At 38.7% G+C, this 13,427-nt stretch overlaps 1 protein-coding gene across 1 annotated transcript; it reads left to right on the top strand.

The window, feature by feature from the left end:
* Positions 1–6,847: 6,847 nt before the first annotated feature.
* On the top strand, positions 6,848–9,218 carry LOC130170925 (uncharacterized). Its single transcript, XM_056378627.1, has 5 exons — positions 6,848–6,885; positions 6,984–7,274; positions 7,508–7,707; positions 7,977–8,162; positions 9,205–9,218. Exons 1-5 carry the CDS (start codon positions 6,848–6,850, stop codon positions 9,216–9,218), a joined length of 729 nt encoding a protein of 242 aa, XP_056234602.1.
* The last annotated feature ends 4,209 nt before the right edge of the window (positions 9,219–13,427 follow it).

The raw sequence follows: 13,427 nt of genomic DNA, 5'->3' as shown, positions 1-13,427 counted from the left end.
GTTATGGTTTTCTCTGAGATAATGTAAGGATTATGTGGACCTGGATTGTCGTCAGATAAACACATTCAAATGGAAACAACAATGTGTACATATGCTTGAAAGGTAATCAAAGCAGTTGTTGCACATATAGTGCTATTTTTATGCTTGATAATGATAATTAGCATTGTCAACACAGAAATGATTACACTCACATCATTACAATAAAAAAAATAAAATAAAAACAATGTCACTCACCTTGTCCTTCAAAAGTCCTTAAGAAGCCTTCATGGACCCACATTTGCTGCTGCTAATCAATCCATCAATAAATCACTGATTTACAGCTTATGACACTTTTCATGCAGGATATGCAGCTAAAATTCCCTCCTGGGGAGACAGTTTTGCAGAATGTGAAATCTTTAAGACCACACTAATAAAACACAGACTTAAAATCGTCATTGTATTAAACATGGATCTTTTTTTCTCCATCATTCATTTGTTGCAGTTTCTTTGCTCTGTAGTTCGTTTTATGTAAAATAAATCAATAAATATAAATCAATAAATATTAAATGAATGGGTCCTTTAATTACACGATGTATGATGAAGCAGTGTCAGGTCACAGAGGATGTAACTTTCCTGATTTATGTTTACTATAATGTTTGGATGCAGATGTGGAGAGTAAAGCCTGATAACCATTAAAGATGACAGATACACGGACGGATGTTGCCACTAAGGCAACACTAGTCTGAATACATGTACAGTATAAAGTCTCCCATAACTTTACTGGACATGAACAGTATCAATGATACTGGATGAAGACTAAATGATCCCAACTCCAACATTGTTTGAGTTCAGTGGTTTCTGGAAAGTTGTTAAATCAGTTTAACAGGTAACCTGGTTAGCGTAGCCTCGCTAGCTGGCAGAAGTATCCTGACATACATACCATACGTGCAGTAGATCTGTTTGCTGTTTAATGTTCAATAGATTAAGTGAGTGTGGATGATCTATATTGTCTATAAAGACAGGTGAATGGCTGCTTTTATACAGAGCTTTTTTCCATCACCTCTCATTTACACGAGCTCTCCCTCTTGTCACGTGTAACCGACTGCTAACCTCCAACTCCATTCAGGAACCATCCCCTGTGTGCAGCCGCGCGCGCACGAGCATGCGTGTGTGTGTGTGTGTGTGTGTGTATGTGTGTGTGTGTGTGTGTGTGTGTGTGTGTGTGTGTGTGTGTGTGTGTGTGTGTGTGTGTGAGACAGAGAGAGAGAGAGAGGCCAAGCTGTAACAAACACAAGCAAAATCATTGTTCCTGATGGAAAAACACAAATGCACCTTCACTAAAAACACACTCTGGATCTCATCTACTGGTTTTGATGAGCGACTTTGACAAACCTGCAATTATTCTAATAAAAATGTAAAACAGCAGCTGAGTTTCATTTAGATCAGTGCTAAGATAAAAACATATTTTACACTGAAACGCACACCAACATTACTATCACAACAGTCTTACAGCGTTTTTAATTCTAATTTTGTCTCACGACATTGAATTTTACTGAAATATTTGAACTTGACACAGTCAACCCTGAACCTCCATCTAACTAAATGTTTGGCTTCTTAAGAGTCTGACACGCCAGCACAAGATTAGTCACATTTTACAGAGTGAGGGCATACAAAATAAAAACAGAGTATGGTCACTCTGAAACAGCAAACAACAATGTGTTAATTACCTTCTGTTAAACACTCCTTTATTATTATTATTATTATTATTATTATCAATAAATCCTTTTTTGAGATCGAGATCGAGATCTCTTTTTTCAAGAGAGACCTGTGTACAAAAATAGACGTATACAGTTTATACATAGAGAGAGGCACATTAATTGACAGGGATTAAAATAGACACACAAATGCAATCACAAACGTATGGCATAGTACAACAATGCAGCAAATGCTACAACACTATATTGCTGTACATCCCTGGGATTTGTCAGAAGAATGCTTCCAATCTTCTGGTTTTATGAACATTTTCAATTTTCATCTAAAAAATCATGAGTGGAAAAAGGTTGAAAAATATTCCAAAAAGGTCTTTTATTTATTTATTTATTTTTTATTTGGCCGAGGTGTATCGACAAAAGCAAAATACAACAGAATGCAACTGAAAGAGACTTAATGAATAAATCATGATGGTCAGCAGACCTGTGTGGAGCCATGAGGAGACTGTAAGGATCCTCACTCTATTCCCATCATGTTTTTTCACATTTGTGTGCGGTTTGACTGACACTCTTTTAATTACATTATGGTCACAGGTTTAATAGCCCCCAACTGGAAAAGTAGCGCCAACCAACTGTTGATTTCATGTGTGCCAACTCCTAATTTTTGCATAACAGTGGTGGTTGAACATGAGCTTTCATTCACTTTTTCTCCTGCTGATTTTTGTTTTAATTCAATAGGCTACGATTTGATCACTGATGGGATATTATTCTCAAACTATAATAACATCAGACATTTTACCACCTGTTAAAAGATTTTGAAAACTATATCAGTGGTCTGCAAAAAAGGGAACATACTATACATTAGCTACATATATGGACTCATATGTACATATGTACATATAGGCTACAGAGTATAAGTTGGCAGCTTATTAGGTTCACCTAGCCAAAACTCATTCACTCGTGCAATAAATCCTTCCTTTATAAAGGTTGTAATCAGTTGTTGTTGAAACGGTTGCACGTAGTTTGTGGTGTTTCAGTTCAGCCTGCCCTCACTGATAAAAGTGGGACGGACAAAGTAAGTGTACAATGAAATACAGCTCAACAACAGCAGCACAAACTGCAAAAATGATCCTGAACACTCCTCTGAAAGAGTCGCATTCAAAACTGAACATTATAACCTTGATGAAGGGAGAATTTATTGCAGGATTGTTGTATCAGACTTCAGCAGTTTCAGCTAGGTGTTCCTAATAAACTGCCAGTACTGTAGCATTCACTGTATGAACATAAACACAAATAATCAGTTTTGCTTTGAACAGGCTGACTTTATTTGTTGTGTGTTTCTTTAACAAATCATGATGGTGCATACCCATACACAAATATTATATATATATATATATATATATATATATATATATATATATTTATTCAGTTTCCATACATGAAATATATGTACATATGAAGTAAAATAAAATAGGTACGTATGTAAAATATTTACACAAGTAACCTGTTAGAAATTGGACAGTTTCACATATTGCCATATACAGTACGTCTAGCCAATATAAACATGTGTGTTTATGTATGTATGCTTATATTCTAGACATATGTTAGGCAAATATACTGTATATCCATCCCAAAGTCTGTCAATATATGTTGATATTATACATGTAAGTGTAAAAGGCAGACATATTTGTTTTAAATTAATTTTAAAAATGATGAGAGAGAATCATATAGAAACATATAGAAGCATACATGTTGTTTTGACAAACTTGCATTTTACTTTAGGTATTTCCTATAGAACTTATATCTTCATAAATCCAGAGGATGTATATATATGATAATAATATATCCCCTTATAGGCCACATCACTCTGGATATAGGGGCATATACAGTATGTCATATACATTTCTGTATGGATGAAGAGAAAAAGGCCTGTTTCCTTAAACACTGGACACCAAGTGAGTTTTCTTCCTAGGTGAATATAGGGAATCTCTCTTCACTACAGCTGCTGTGGACTCTGTGTTTATTTGTGAAATGTTGCTGTAGAATTCTTCCATTCCATCTCCATGTGATGACACAATGATGGGACAGAATGTTGTCACAATGACAGAGATCTGTTCACACTGAAGCTTCATCACTTCAGGCAGTTCAACCTTGTTTGTTGGCACATTCACCCGAAGAAAACCTTCAACCAGTATCGCAGAGTTACACTTATTATTCACTGACATTCAACACAAAACATCACTGACATCACATGACCTGGAGTGGCCCTCTGGTAAGTTGATTACATTTTTCCACATCACACTTGTTCCAGCAGAGAAAAATCACAACTCTCTTCTCAAAGTCAACGTTTGGTTACAATGTAAATATAAAATCACATTTTCTTAACACTGTATTTAATAATTGGAAGTTTGTATTTAGATCTGAACACTTTAAAAAGACACATATAAATAAACAAACACAGTCTATTTGTTACACAATCTGCAGATTTCCTGAGAAATGACTAAGTCACTTCTTTCAGCTTCTATATTACTGCAAAACTTTTGATATTGATTTTAAATGAAATACTAAATTATATACAAATACACATGCATATGTTTGTGTGCTTATTGATGGGCAGGGATGTGATCATGAAGCAGGAAACTTTCAAGATACAAGATATTTTCATGTGTTAGTAGCTTTATTTGTATGTATTTTTACTTAGTTTACAGTGTGTGTGTGTGTGTGTGTGTGTGTGTGTATATATATATATAGGGCCTTCATATATGAGGAGTAATAGTAGTTGTAGTAAAAGAAAGCAATATTTATACATCTGTAATTTAACTTGCTGAAGCTTTAGTTATAGTATTTGTGGTGTAAGATTAAGATGACTGACTGATCCTGACAGAGCCTGATGATTTGCCTCCCTGCCTGTAAACCCGTGGGTGCTGGCTGTCAGGTTCTGTGAGGTGAGACACAACTCTGTGTGTCTAAATTTCTTCTTTTCTCCTCTCGTCTCAGGTGTGAGAAATCAGCAGAAGATTTCGTCTTTCACCATGGCTGGAAAGCCGTTCTTTGACGTCATCTCTGAAGGCCTGATCTCCTCCGCCTCTTCAGATTACGAAGTGGAGGACATCCTGGGAAGTGGCTCCTTTGGAGTGGTCACCCAGTGCTCGAAGCGATCCACCAATGAAACGGTGGCTTTAAAAATCATCCAGAACAGGATATCCATTGATGCAGCAATGGAAGAGGTGCAGCACCAACTCTGTGTATCAACATTAGACTTGTGTAATGAATCATAAACACATTCCATTCACAAAATTTCTAACATCTCCTATGATCCCAGGAGGCTACACTCAAAAAGATGAAAGAGCTCGACTCAGACATGTTCAACATCATCAGATGGAACGACTCCTTCACCTACGAGGGATTTTACTGTCTTGAGTTTGAGAAACTGGACATGAGCCTGCACGAGTTCCTGCAGAGGAGCCAGGATCGGTCTCTTGAGCTGAAGGAGATCCGCCCCATTGTGCAACAGGTTTGTTTTTTTTTTTATACTAAAGCTGTTACACACTTTGCTTTGCAGGGTGAATGGTATACTTTATCTCTACAATGCATGTATTACAGGTTTTGTCACAATCCCTGTTGTAACTTCCATAGGACTAGAGATAGCGCACATCTTCAGTTGTTCCAGTCACCAAGTTTAGTGTACACTATCACCATGACTACACAAGTGTCTGATTTATCTAGGGGAAATAGTAATATATATAGTTGACTGTGCTAGTTTGGAATATTTGACAGAAACTGTCTGTAGTTGTGAACAAAAGTATGTATCTGTTTTTTTTAGTGCTTCTCATTCTGAAAAAACATCCGTCCGTGTGTTGTACTAGTTTTTGTTGATGAAATGAACCCTGCACTACAGTTGATTTTAACTGTTGATGACCTCATGATTTCAGCTGGCTACAGCCCTGGAGTTCCTGAAGACCGTCAGGATCATTCATGCAGACTTAAAGCCTGAAAATATAATGATGGTGGATCATATAGGGCAGCCACTGAGAGTGAAAGTCATCGACTTTGGCTTGGCATGTGAAGATCCTGAGGTACTGAGGGGTGTGACTCTTCAGACCCTGTGGTACAGGTAAGTGACTGACAGTACATCTGACAGAAAGGATAGCAAATGAAAGAAGTCCTGTACGTCGGCATCTGAGGGTTTTATGTTAGTTTGTCATTTTAACCTCAGTAATCTGTTGGTGTTTCTCTTCTTCTTCTTCTTCTTCTTCTTCTGCTCAGATCTCCGGAGATCCTGATAGGGGCTCCCTTCAGTGAGGCGATCGATGTGTGGTCTCTCGGCTGCATTGCTGCTGAAATATTCATCGGCATTCCACTTTTCCCCAGCAATGATGAATATGACATGGCAAGCATTACACAATACACTTGTAACACAACAAACATGTCCACCTTAGCCACAATGTCTTTGTATTATTATTATCTTTTAATCTGTGTATTGAGTTAGAATAGAGGGAGATAAATCATGTTCCAGAGACACTTAATCCATGTTTGAATAATATAAGTGCAAATTCACACGAGTTACCTGATCAGTATGTTTCTAATTTGACAATTGTAACACAACATTGTATTCGTCCACAGGTGAGGCACATCGAGCACACCATTGGAAACCCTCCAGACTATTTGCTGGATGCAGGAATGTACACAGGATTGTATTACCATGAAAGTCGCTCAGTTCTGGAGGCCCACCCGTGGAGACTGATGGTAACGTTATTTGACCATCGTTTATCAGTGTTTTTTTTAAATTATTCTTTCCATTGTGCCATCCACTGCATTTGGAGCACGTTAGCTAACCGAAATCTCCTCTTTTTAGTCATCACTCCAGGGGAATTTTTCATCTGCCCCATGCACGATTACAAGCCTTGATGACCTCATGATGGTAGGAGACTGTGTTTGTGACTCAAACATGAGAACATACAACTCAACAAGTTCAGATTTTCTTACTGTTTTGTTTTTTTCTGATCCTGAACAAGGTGTCTGATAACATCTCGGGAGGAGAAGCTGAAGCTTTTGACTACGACCTGGTGAGCTTTGTCGACCTGCTGAAGCAGATGCTGATGGTGGATTCTGGTGAGAGAATCACCCCGAGCCATGTTCTTCAGCATCCATTCATCACGATGAAACACCTCACCTGTGCAATCAATGACAGCCCATAGTAAGTGATTATATGCTGTGTGCATTATCTCTATGCTGATATACTGTGGTTATAGATGTAGATGAAGTTGTTTGGCTCAACGATTAATTGTCTTCCAGTGTGAAATCGTGCGAAGAGCTGATGAGCGCCTGTGAGGAGCTGAGCTCTGACAGCATGGATGTTGCTCAGATGACCCTGAATGCATCCCTGACTGAGGAGTCTGCTCACAGCCCTGCCAGCCCGTCCAACCACACTGTCCCAAATGAGGACAACCCGGCTGGGTCGAGCGACAAACCCTATTGCTTCCTCCAGAGAACCATCATCACCTGGGAAAATAGTCCCTATAAAAGAAAAAGGGATGATGATGATGATGATGCAGATGCACCTGCTGAAGATGAGAATAGAAACAGGTAGGTGTTTGACATATCACCCTGTATAGATTATTTAATATTTAAGAAGAATAGTTCAACATTTTGGTAAATATTCTTATTTGCTGAGAGTTCAATGTTCCATAGTTAATTCATACGAGAGAAGTATTGATCTTCATATCTAACTCTCTGCAAGTTCATTTTCCAAAATGTCAAACTGCTGCTTTAAGATCCAAGAGATTTAACCATTGTTTTCTTTTTGATCAACATCGAAGCCCAGACATTTCTCCAGCAAAGAGAGGAAGGAGTCAATGGCTGGCACTTTCGTTGACTGAGGCAAGTGGGGAAATGAGCCCAGCAGAGTCACCGCAGCACAAACGGAAGCGGGATGATGATGATGATTTACGCATAACTTCCCCGGCAAAGAGGTGGAGAGGCATAAATCTCAACAAAGAACTGACAGACAGTGTCAAAAGTAAGCCCACCTATGACAACACACACACAGACACACTCTTTATACATTCATTTTAAATCAAATAGGTTTGGATTTATTGTTCTGATGGCTCATAATGGAAATGAAATGTTAGACCCATTTCTAGAATGGCTCATTTAGATTTGATATAGAAAGGTATTTGATGGGAATACATTTAGATAATTTGGTGAGTCTATCATGTATGATGAGACACTTTACCAGAATTAGCTTGGTGAACATACAAAACATACAAATAACTTTTTTCTTTTTAGAACTACTCAACAACTCAGCAGGAGCCCAGTCCAGCTCGACTGAAGTAAATTACCCGAGGAAGAGGAAGAGGGACGATGAGGAGGCTTCAGGCTTGATTGAGGAGGATCACCTGAAGAAGAGGAAGAGGGACGATGAGGAGGCTTCAGGCTCTGATCAATCTTCCACAGAGAAGAGAAGGAGGGAGAGTCTGCATAAAAATGATGAAATAAAGCATTTCTTTTAAATGACATGGTTCGATATAATACCTGCTGAAAATCCAATAACCTGGTCACATGGTAGGTTTTAAGGAACTATACCCAATACTCAATACAGTTTCCCAGATCAACTGCTAGATTACTTTGCGTATAACGTTTTTAGCCTTCACAGTGAGAATTTAGGCCAGTAACCACAAGGCTTGACACTGCTGATCATATCTTACTGAACATTACTTAGCAAAATCACTGTTGAAGAATAACTAATATACTGTTTCATGCTGTGGCAATGCCATGGTAAAAGTTTGGTTAGGTTTAGTGAAAGATCAATGTCAAACAATCACAGAATGGCTAAAAAAAACAAAAACAATGTTGATTATCGGTTTGAAATGGGAAATGAACAGCAGTCTCCTGTGTTAAAGTCTAATGTTTTGTTGACCCTTCCATCCACCCTGACCTCTGACCTACACAGACTTTGTCACTTTATAACATCACCTGACCTCCCCCTTTACTCTTTACTCGAAAACATGTCATCTTAAGCCATTTGCTGAAAAGACTAATGCCTTCTCACATAGATGTTGCTTATCAATGCGATCCATCCTTTTGTTAATTTGCATTGCATATCCAAATGAAATCGCTTATAACAGATGGACTGTGAGGCCAAAAATGCATTCACGAGACATCATTTGAAAGGTAACATCTTCCAGTTTCTGAAAAGTTGCTTGTTTAGCATGGGAGTAAAACCCAACCCTGCGTAAAAAAGGCATATTTGATTAAAAAAAAAATTAGGATATACTTTAAACAAGAACTATGAAAATCAACCTTCTCCATTTTGTCAAAATCACCTGTGTGAAATCTCAGGCCTCTGGGTTTAATATTATGGGCACTATTATGGGAGCTATGGACTTTTTTTTCACAAGGGACCTTGAACCTGTCTAAAAGGTCTCCAAATGGAAAAATGTGGTTTAACTCTTCAATCTGATCAATCCTTTCAATCCTTCAATCCTTTATTTTTCTCTTACATTTATTCTTGCAGCCTCTCCGCTGTGAGGTGGGACAGTTCACATCTTTCACAACCAATTAGCATTAGCTCAGAAATGCCCAACCCCCTTTGTTTGGTGTCATTGGACAAGGCAGATGCCATCATCGGTTTTTCTTTTGTTGTCTTCACCTAGGCTTCTTGGACTGAAATCTGAACGGTTCCTTGGAGGGAGCCCTCCTTTTTGAAGCCAGTAACCAGCCAGAAACCTTGATTTTTGTGATGGGTGGACGCTTATGGTATGAAGAGATGCCCAGTAAAGGAATAGTCAGAGAACCGGACTCTTCAAAGGTAGGGAGTCTACACTGCTCCACTGTTTTTGCTGGTTTATGATGTTGGTAAATATGAATGAATTATACTTATGTGCTATGCAAAATGAAATCAGTGGTTGAATTGAGGGGTCTCTAACAAATCTAACCAACTGTAGCATTCAGATACTGTCTAAAGTTTAAGCATTTACTAGCTACTTCTTAAAAACTTGTTAAAAAAATAACCTGCCTTGGTAAACAGGTCGTCGGCAACCCGGTGGTTTTAAATACAACATATCTATAGGTCAGAATAACCTGCCTGTACAAATGAGCTATGGGGTTCTTTTTAGTAGGGCACAGGGAGTATTTTGCAGTGGCCAAACGGGCTAACATAGTAAAAGGTAAAGGTAAAGGTCCTCACCTGCGGAAAACCTACCTGAACCTGACGTGCATATTTCCTTTTCACAGAAGAATGACCTGATCTGAGGGAGACCCGAGAACAGCCCCACCTAACCTGAACAAACCTGAGGATAGTTAGACAGACAGAGAGGGAGCAGGAAGAGGGCAGCAGCATCATGATCTATCAGATAATTAAATCAATTAGCTAGTAGATGCAGTGGAAAAAAGCTGCAATAATAATAAGAATAATAATACTTATAATAATAATAATAAATATAACAATAATAATAAAGGTAATGCCATGAGAATGAATCTAATAGTCACAGAGTTCTGTAGCTTAAATTCCAAAAAATAAATAAATAAATAAAACTATAATTTACTAGCATAAATCTTGTAGGCTACAGATTCTCCTAAAATCAGCTCAGCATCACTTCCCTGGTCAGAACAAAGGTCCAGTGAGCTGTGAAGGTCACAGTTCTAGTTTTCCTCTCACCTCAAAACACACCTGATACCTTGTCTGCTCAGCTCCACTCAGGTATTAGATGTATTGACACACAGTCCCAAGACCAGTGGCAGTAAAACAAGACCTGACCTGACCCAAACTGAATGGACCCATTAAGTTTTTTCTTTGCCTCCATCAACTGACAGTTTGATTAACTCTTAGATTAGATTTAGGTTGCAAGTAGAAAACAGCAGATTCTTCCTGTTTCGTGCCATAAAACCAACACACAGTTTGTGAAAAACTACTCGACGGACATTTGAAATGGTGTGATGTGACTGTTAGAAAAATAATTCATGTAACAGCTACTGACAACTATTTAAAGCTGAAGCCCCTCAAGTCAAAGTCAAACACTTCAGTATCACCCACCTCACACCCTGTCCTTGAAGTTTTGATAGTTTGACAAACTATTAACAACATGATATTATTTCTTCCTTTGATTCTGGGAGGCAACAGTCATAATCAGTCAAACTAATGCTGTTGTTTTTCTAGTGAAGATCAGATTTTCCACCATATCAGACCTGGTGACACAGAATGTAAATCAGAGTGTAGAGGACAACAGAGACAGCCAGCTTCCTGGTGATCTCCTGTATTTACTGTAATCACACTGATGTCTCAGATGTCTCAGACGTCTCACATCTCATGTAGTACTTAAAAGATAAAAACAAACATTGTGGTGTATTATCCTGTCAGTTCTGGCATCATAAAAAGTGTGTGTTACTGTGCAGGGCAGCGAGTGAGAGGTATAGGTTTGTCAAAGAGCACATGAACACATGCACACACACACGCACTCGTGCCTGCACACACATTGTAATTGAAAACCTACCCCTTTGTGAAATGCCCTTAAGCCCTCTGGAATACTCTCTTCATCTCACCTCTGTCTGTCTGTCTCTCTCTCTCACACACACACACACACACACACACACACGCACACACGCACACACGCACACACGCACACGCACGCACACACACACACACACACACACACACACACACACACACACACACACACACACACACCCACACACACACACACACACAGTAGAATGAGAAAGCAGGAGAAAATGGTTTAACATATTTGCAGTTCAGCTATAGGGTCAGTGAGAAGGCAGCTGCCTTTCTCGATCCTCACTGCTCTCTCTCTCTCTCTCTCTCTCTCTCTCTCTCTCTCTCTGTCTCTCTCTCTGTCTCGCTGTTAAAGCATAAAATTAAAAATTTGATTTCACCCTTGAAGGAGACTTCTGCTAATTATCTGTTAGATTGGAAGGAGGAAGACGAGCAGGCAGACACACAGGTTAGACTTACAGAGAAACAGTCTCGTCTCTGAAGACACTGAGTGAGACACTAAACCTGTCTGCACCGAGCTCAGTTGTCTTTATAATTAATTTGCTCCTTTTGATTTGACCTTAAATATATTTATATGACAGTGTATGACACTGTCATATATATATATGACTGCTTGTTTCAACTCTCAGTTGAAGATTTATAACCGAGCAGAATATTCAAACACAAGCTACTGTGTTGCATCAGATGGCATGGTGGTTACATCAAATTGAGATGAATCATATTCTGTCATAGTTTCATGTTTCTGTGGAAGTTTAGTGTGAGATGATTTGCAGAATAGCAGCTGAGTGGCAGATCTCTAAATCTTATTTTTTGTATTGGTTTGTTAAAAGATGTAAGATTAAGAAGGGCTGTCTTATGAACTTTTTTTGTTGGATAAGTAACACTTTTTTTTGCATATTGATTTGTTTATGTGCATTGGGCTTTAAAGACTCAAATGACGCTTTTCAAGTATGAACAAGAAGAGGAGCTGAATCATGGAGTTTAAATATATTATTTACAGTTTTTATTATAGTTTGAATCAGCTGCCTGCTCTCTGCCAGTCACATTTCCTGTGCTGATTTAAAATCAATATGTGTAAATTATTTTAATACAGTACAAAAGTCAACTTTGACATTTGCATTCGATCCTCTCCCCCCTGAGACCCCCGTATTTTGTACATTGAGTTCACTATAACATAAAATACAGTTCTGTGCAACCTAACAACGTTATAGGTCGTTTGTGCCTCCCAAACTCCCCCTCTGCAACCAGACTGTGTCGCTCTTTATACGTCACCTCACGTCCTCCTTTGCTCCTGTCATGATAACTACCGTCATTAGAGGTCACCTAACAATAAAACATACGTATCGTATTGAGCTACATGCACAGGTGACCTATGGAGTCGTTTTACAGGAGGACGGGCTCCTTCTGTGGGTCTATACAACATTAGTTTATACAGATCGACGCTTGGTCCAGGTCAGCAGCTGTAGTTCAGGTCACCACATCGCAGGGAAAGGATTTGTTGCTAAATGCAGAATATGTGTGGAGTTGATATTTGGCTTCAAGGCTTTGACACTAATGGGGAGTGACAATATACCTTCAAACAGGATGTCTCATGGTTATATTAAATAGGGTTTAACGACATCATGAACCAAATCACGGCAGATATTGCGATATGAGTCCAGATTTCAGTTGGAATATTAATTTTTGTATTTCATTTTCACTGAAGAAAAAAAAAAAGAATTATGATGAAGTGATTTTTGTTGGTGCTTGTACCAAACAAGCATGTTCCCTTATGTCTGGAGAATATGATTTGTAGGTTGGGGAAATTGGATATTACACTTGTCCATATTGTGATTTTCGATAACATTTGGAATCATTGTTCAGCCCTAATGTTAAATATGGTAAACAATGGCTTTGCTTTTTAACTACAATATAGCAGATATGCACTACAGCCTCCTCAGGCTCTGTCTCTCACACACAGACAAATGTGCCTACTCACTTGACCGATAAATGTGTGAGAGTGTGTGTAAGTCATCAGTTTCTCCTTTGAAAAAAGCTGAATAGCCTCAACAGACAGAGAGTGAATTGGTGCCACACACTCAGCCTCCAGCTCTCCAAATGACACAACTGTGTCTGCAGACAATGACGCCACACAAACACACACACACACACACACACACACACACACACACACACACACACACACACACACACACACACACACACACACACACACACACACACACACA

Source organism: Seriola aureovittata, chromosome 6 (genome assembly GCF_021018895.1).
Source record: "Seriola aureovittata isolate HTS-2021-v1 ecotype China chromosome 6, ASM2101889v1, whole genome shotgun sequence".
Classification (NCBI taxonomy): Eukaryota; Metazoa; Chordata; class Actinopteri; order Carangiformes; family Carangidae; genus Seriola; species Seriola aureovittata.
The sequence above is the reverse complement of the archived record's forward strand: the minus strand, read 5'-3'. Positions and strand labels throughout refer to the sequence as shown.

What these genes read in the sequence shown, in the direction of transcription:
- LOC130170925 (XM_056378627.1), top strand. Translation starts at nt 6,848, where the DNA reads ATGAAACACCTCACCTGTGCAATCAATGACAGCCCATA. An exon ending in GAAGATGAGAATAGAAACAG is followed by an intron (nt 7,275 to 7,507) that starts GTAGGTGTTTGA and finishes TCAACATCGAAG; the next exon opens with CCCAGACATTTCTCCAGCAA. An exon ending in ACTGACAGACAGTGTCAAAA is followed by an intron (nt 7,708 to 7,976) that starts GTAAGCCCACCT and finishes TTTTCTTTTTAG; the next exon opens with AACTACTCAACAACTCAGCA.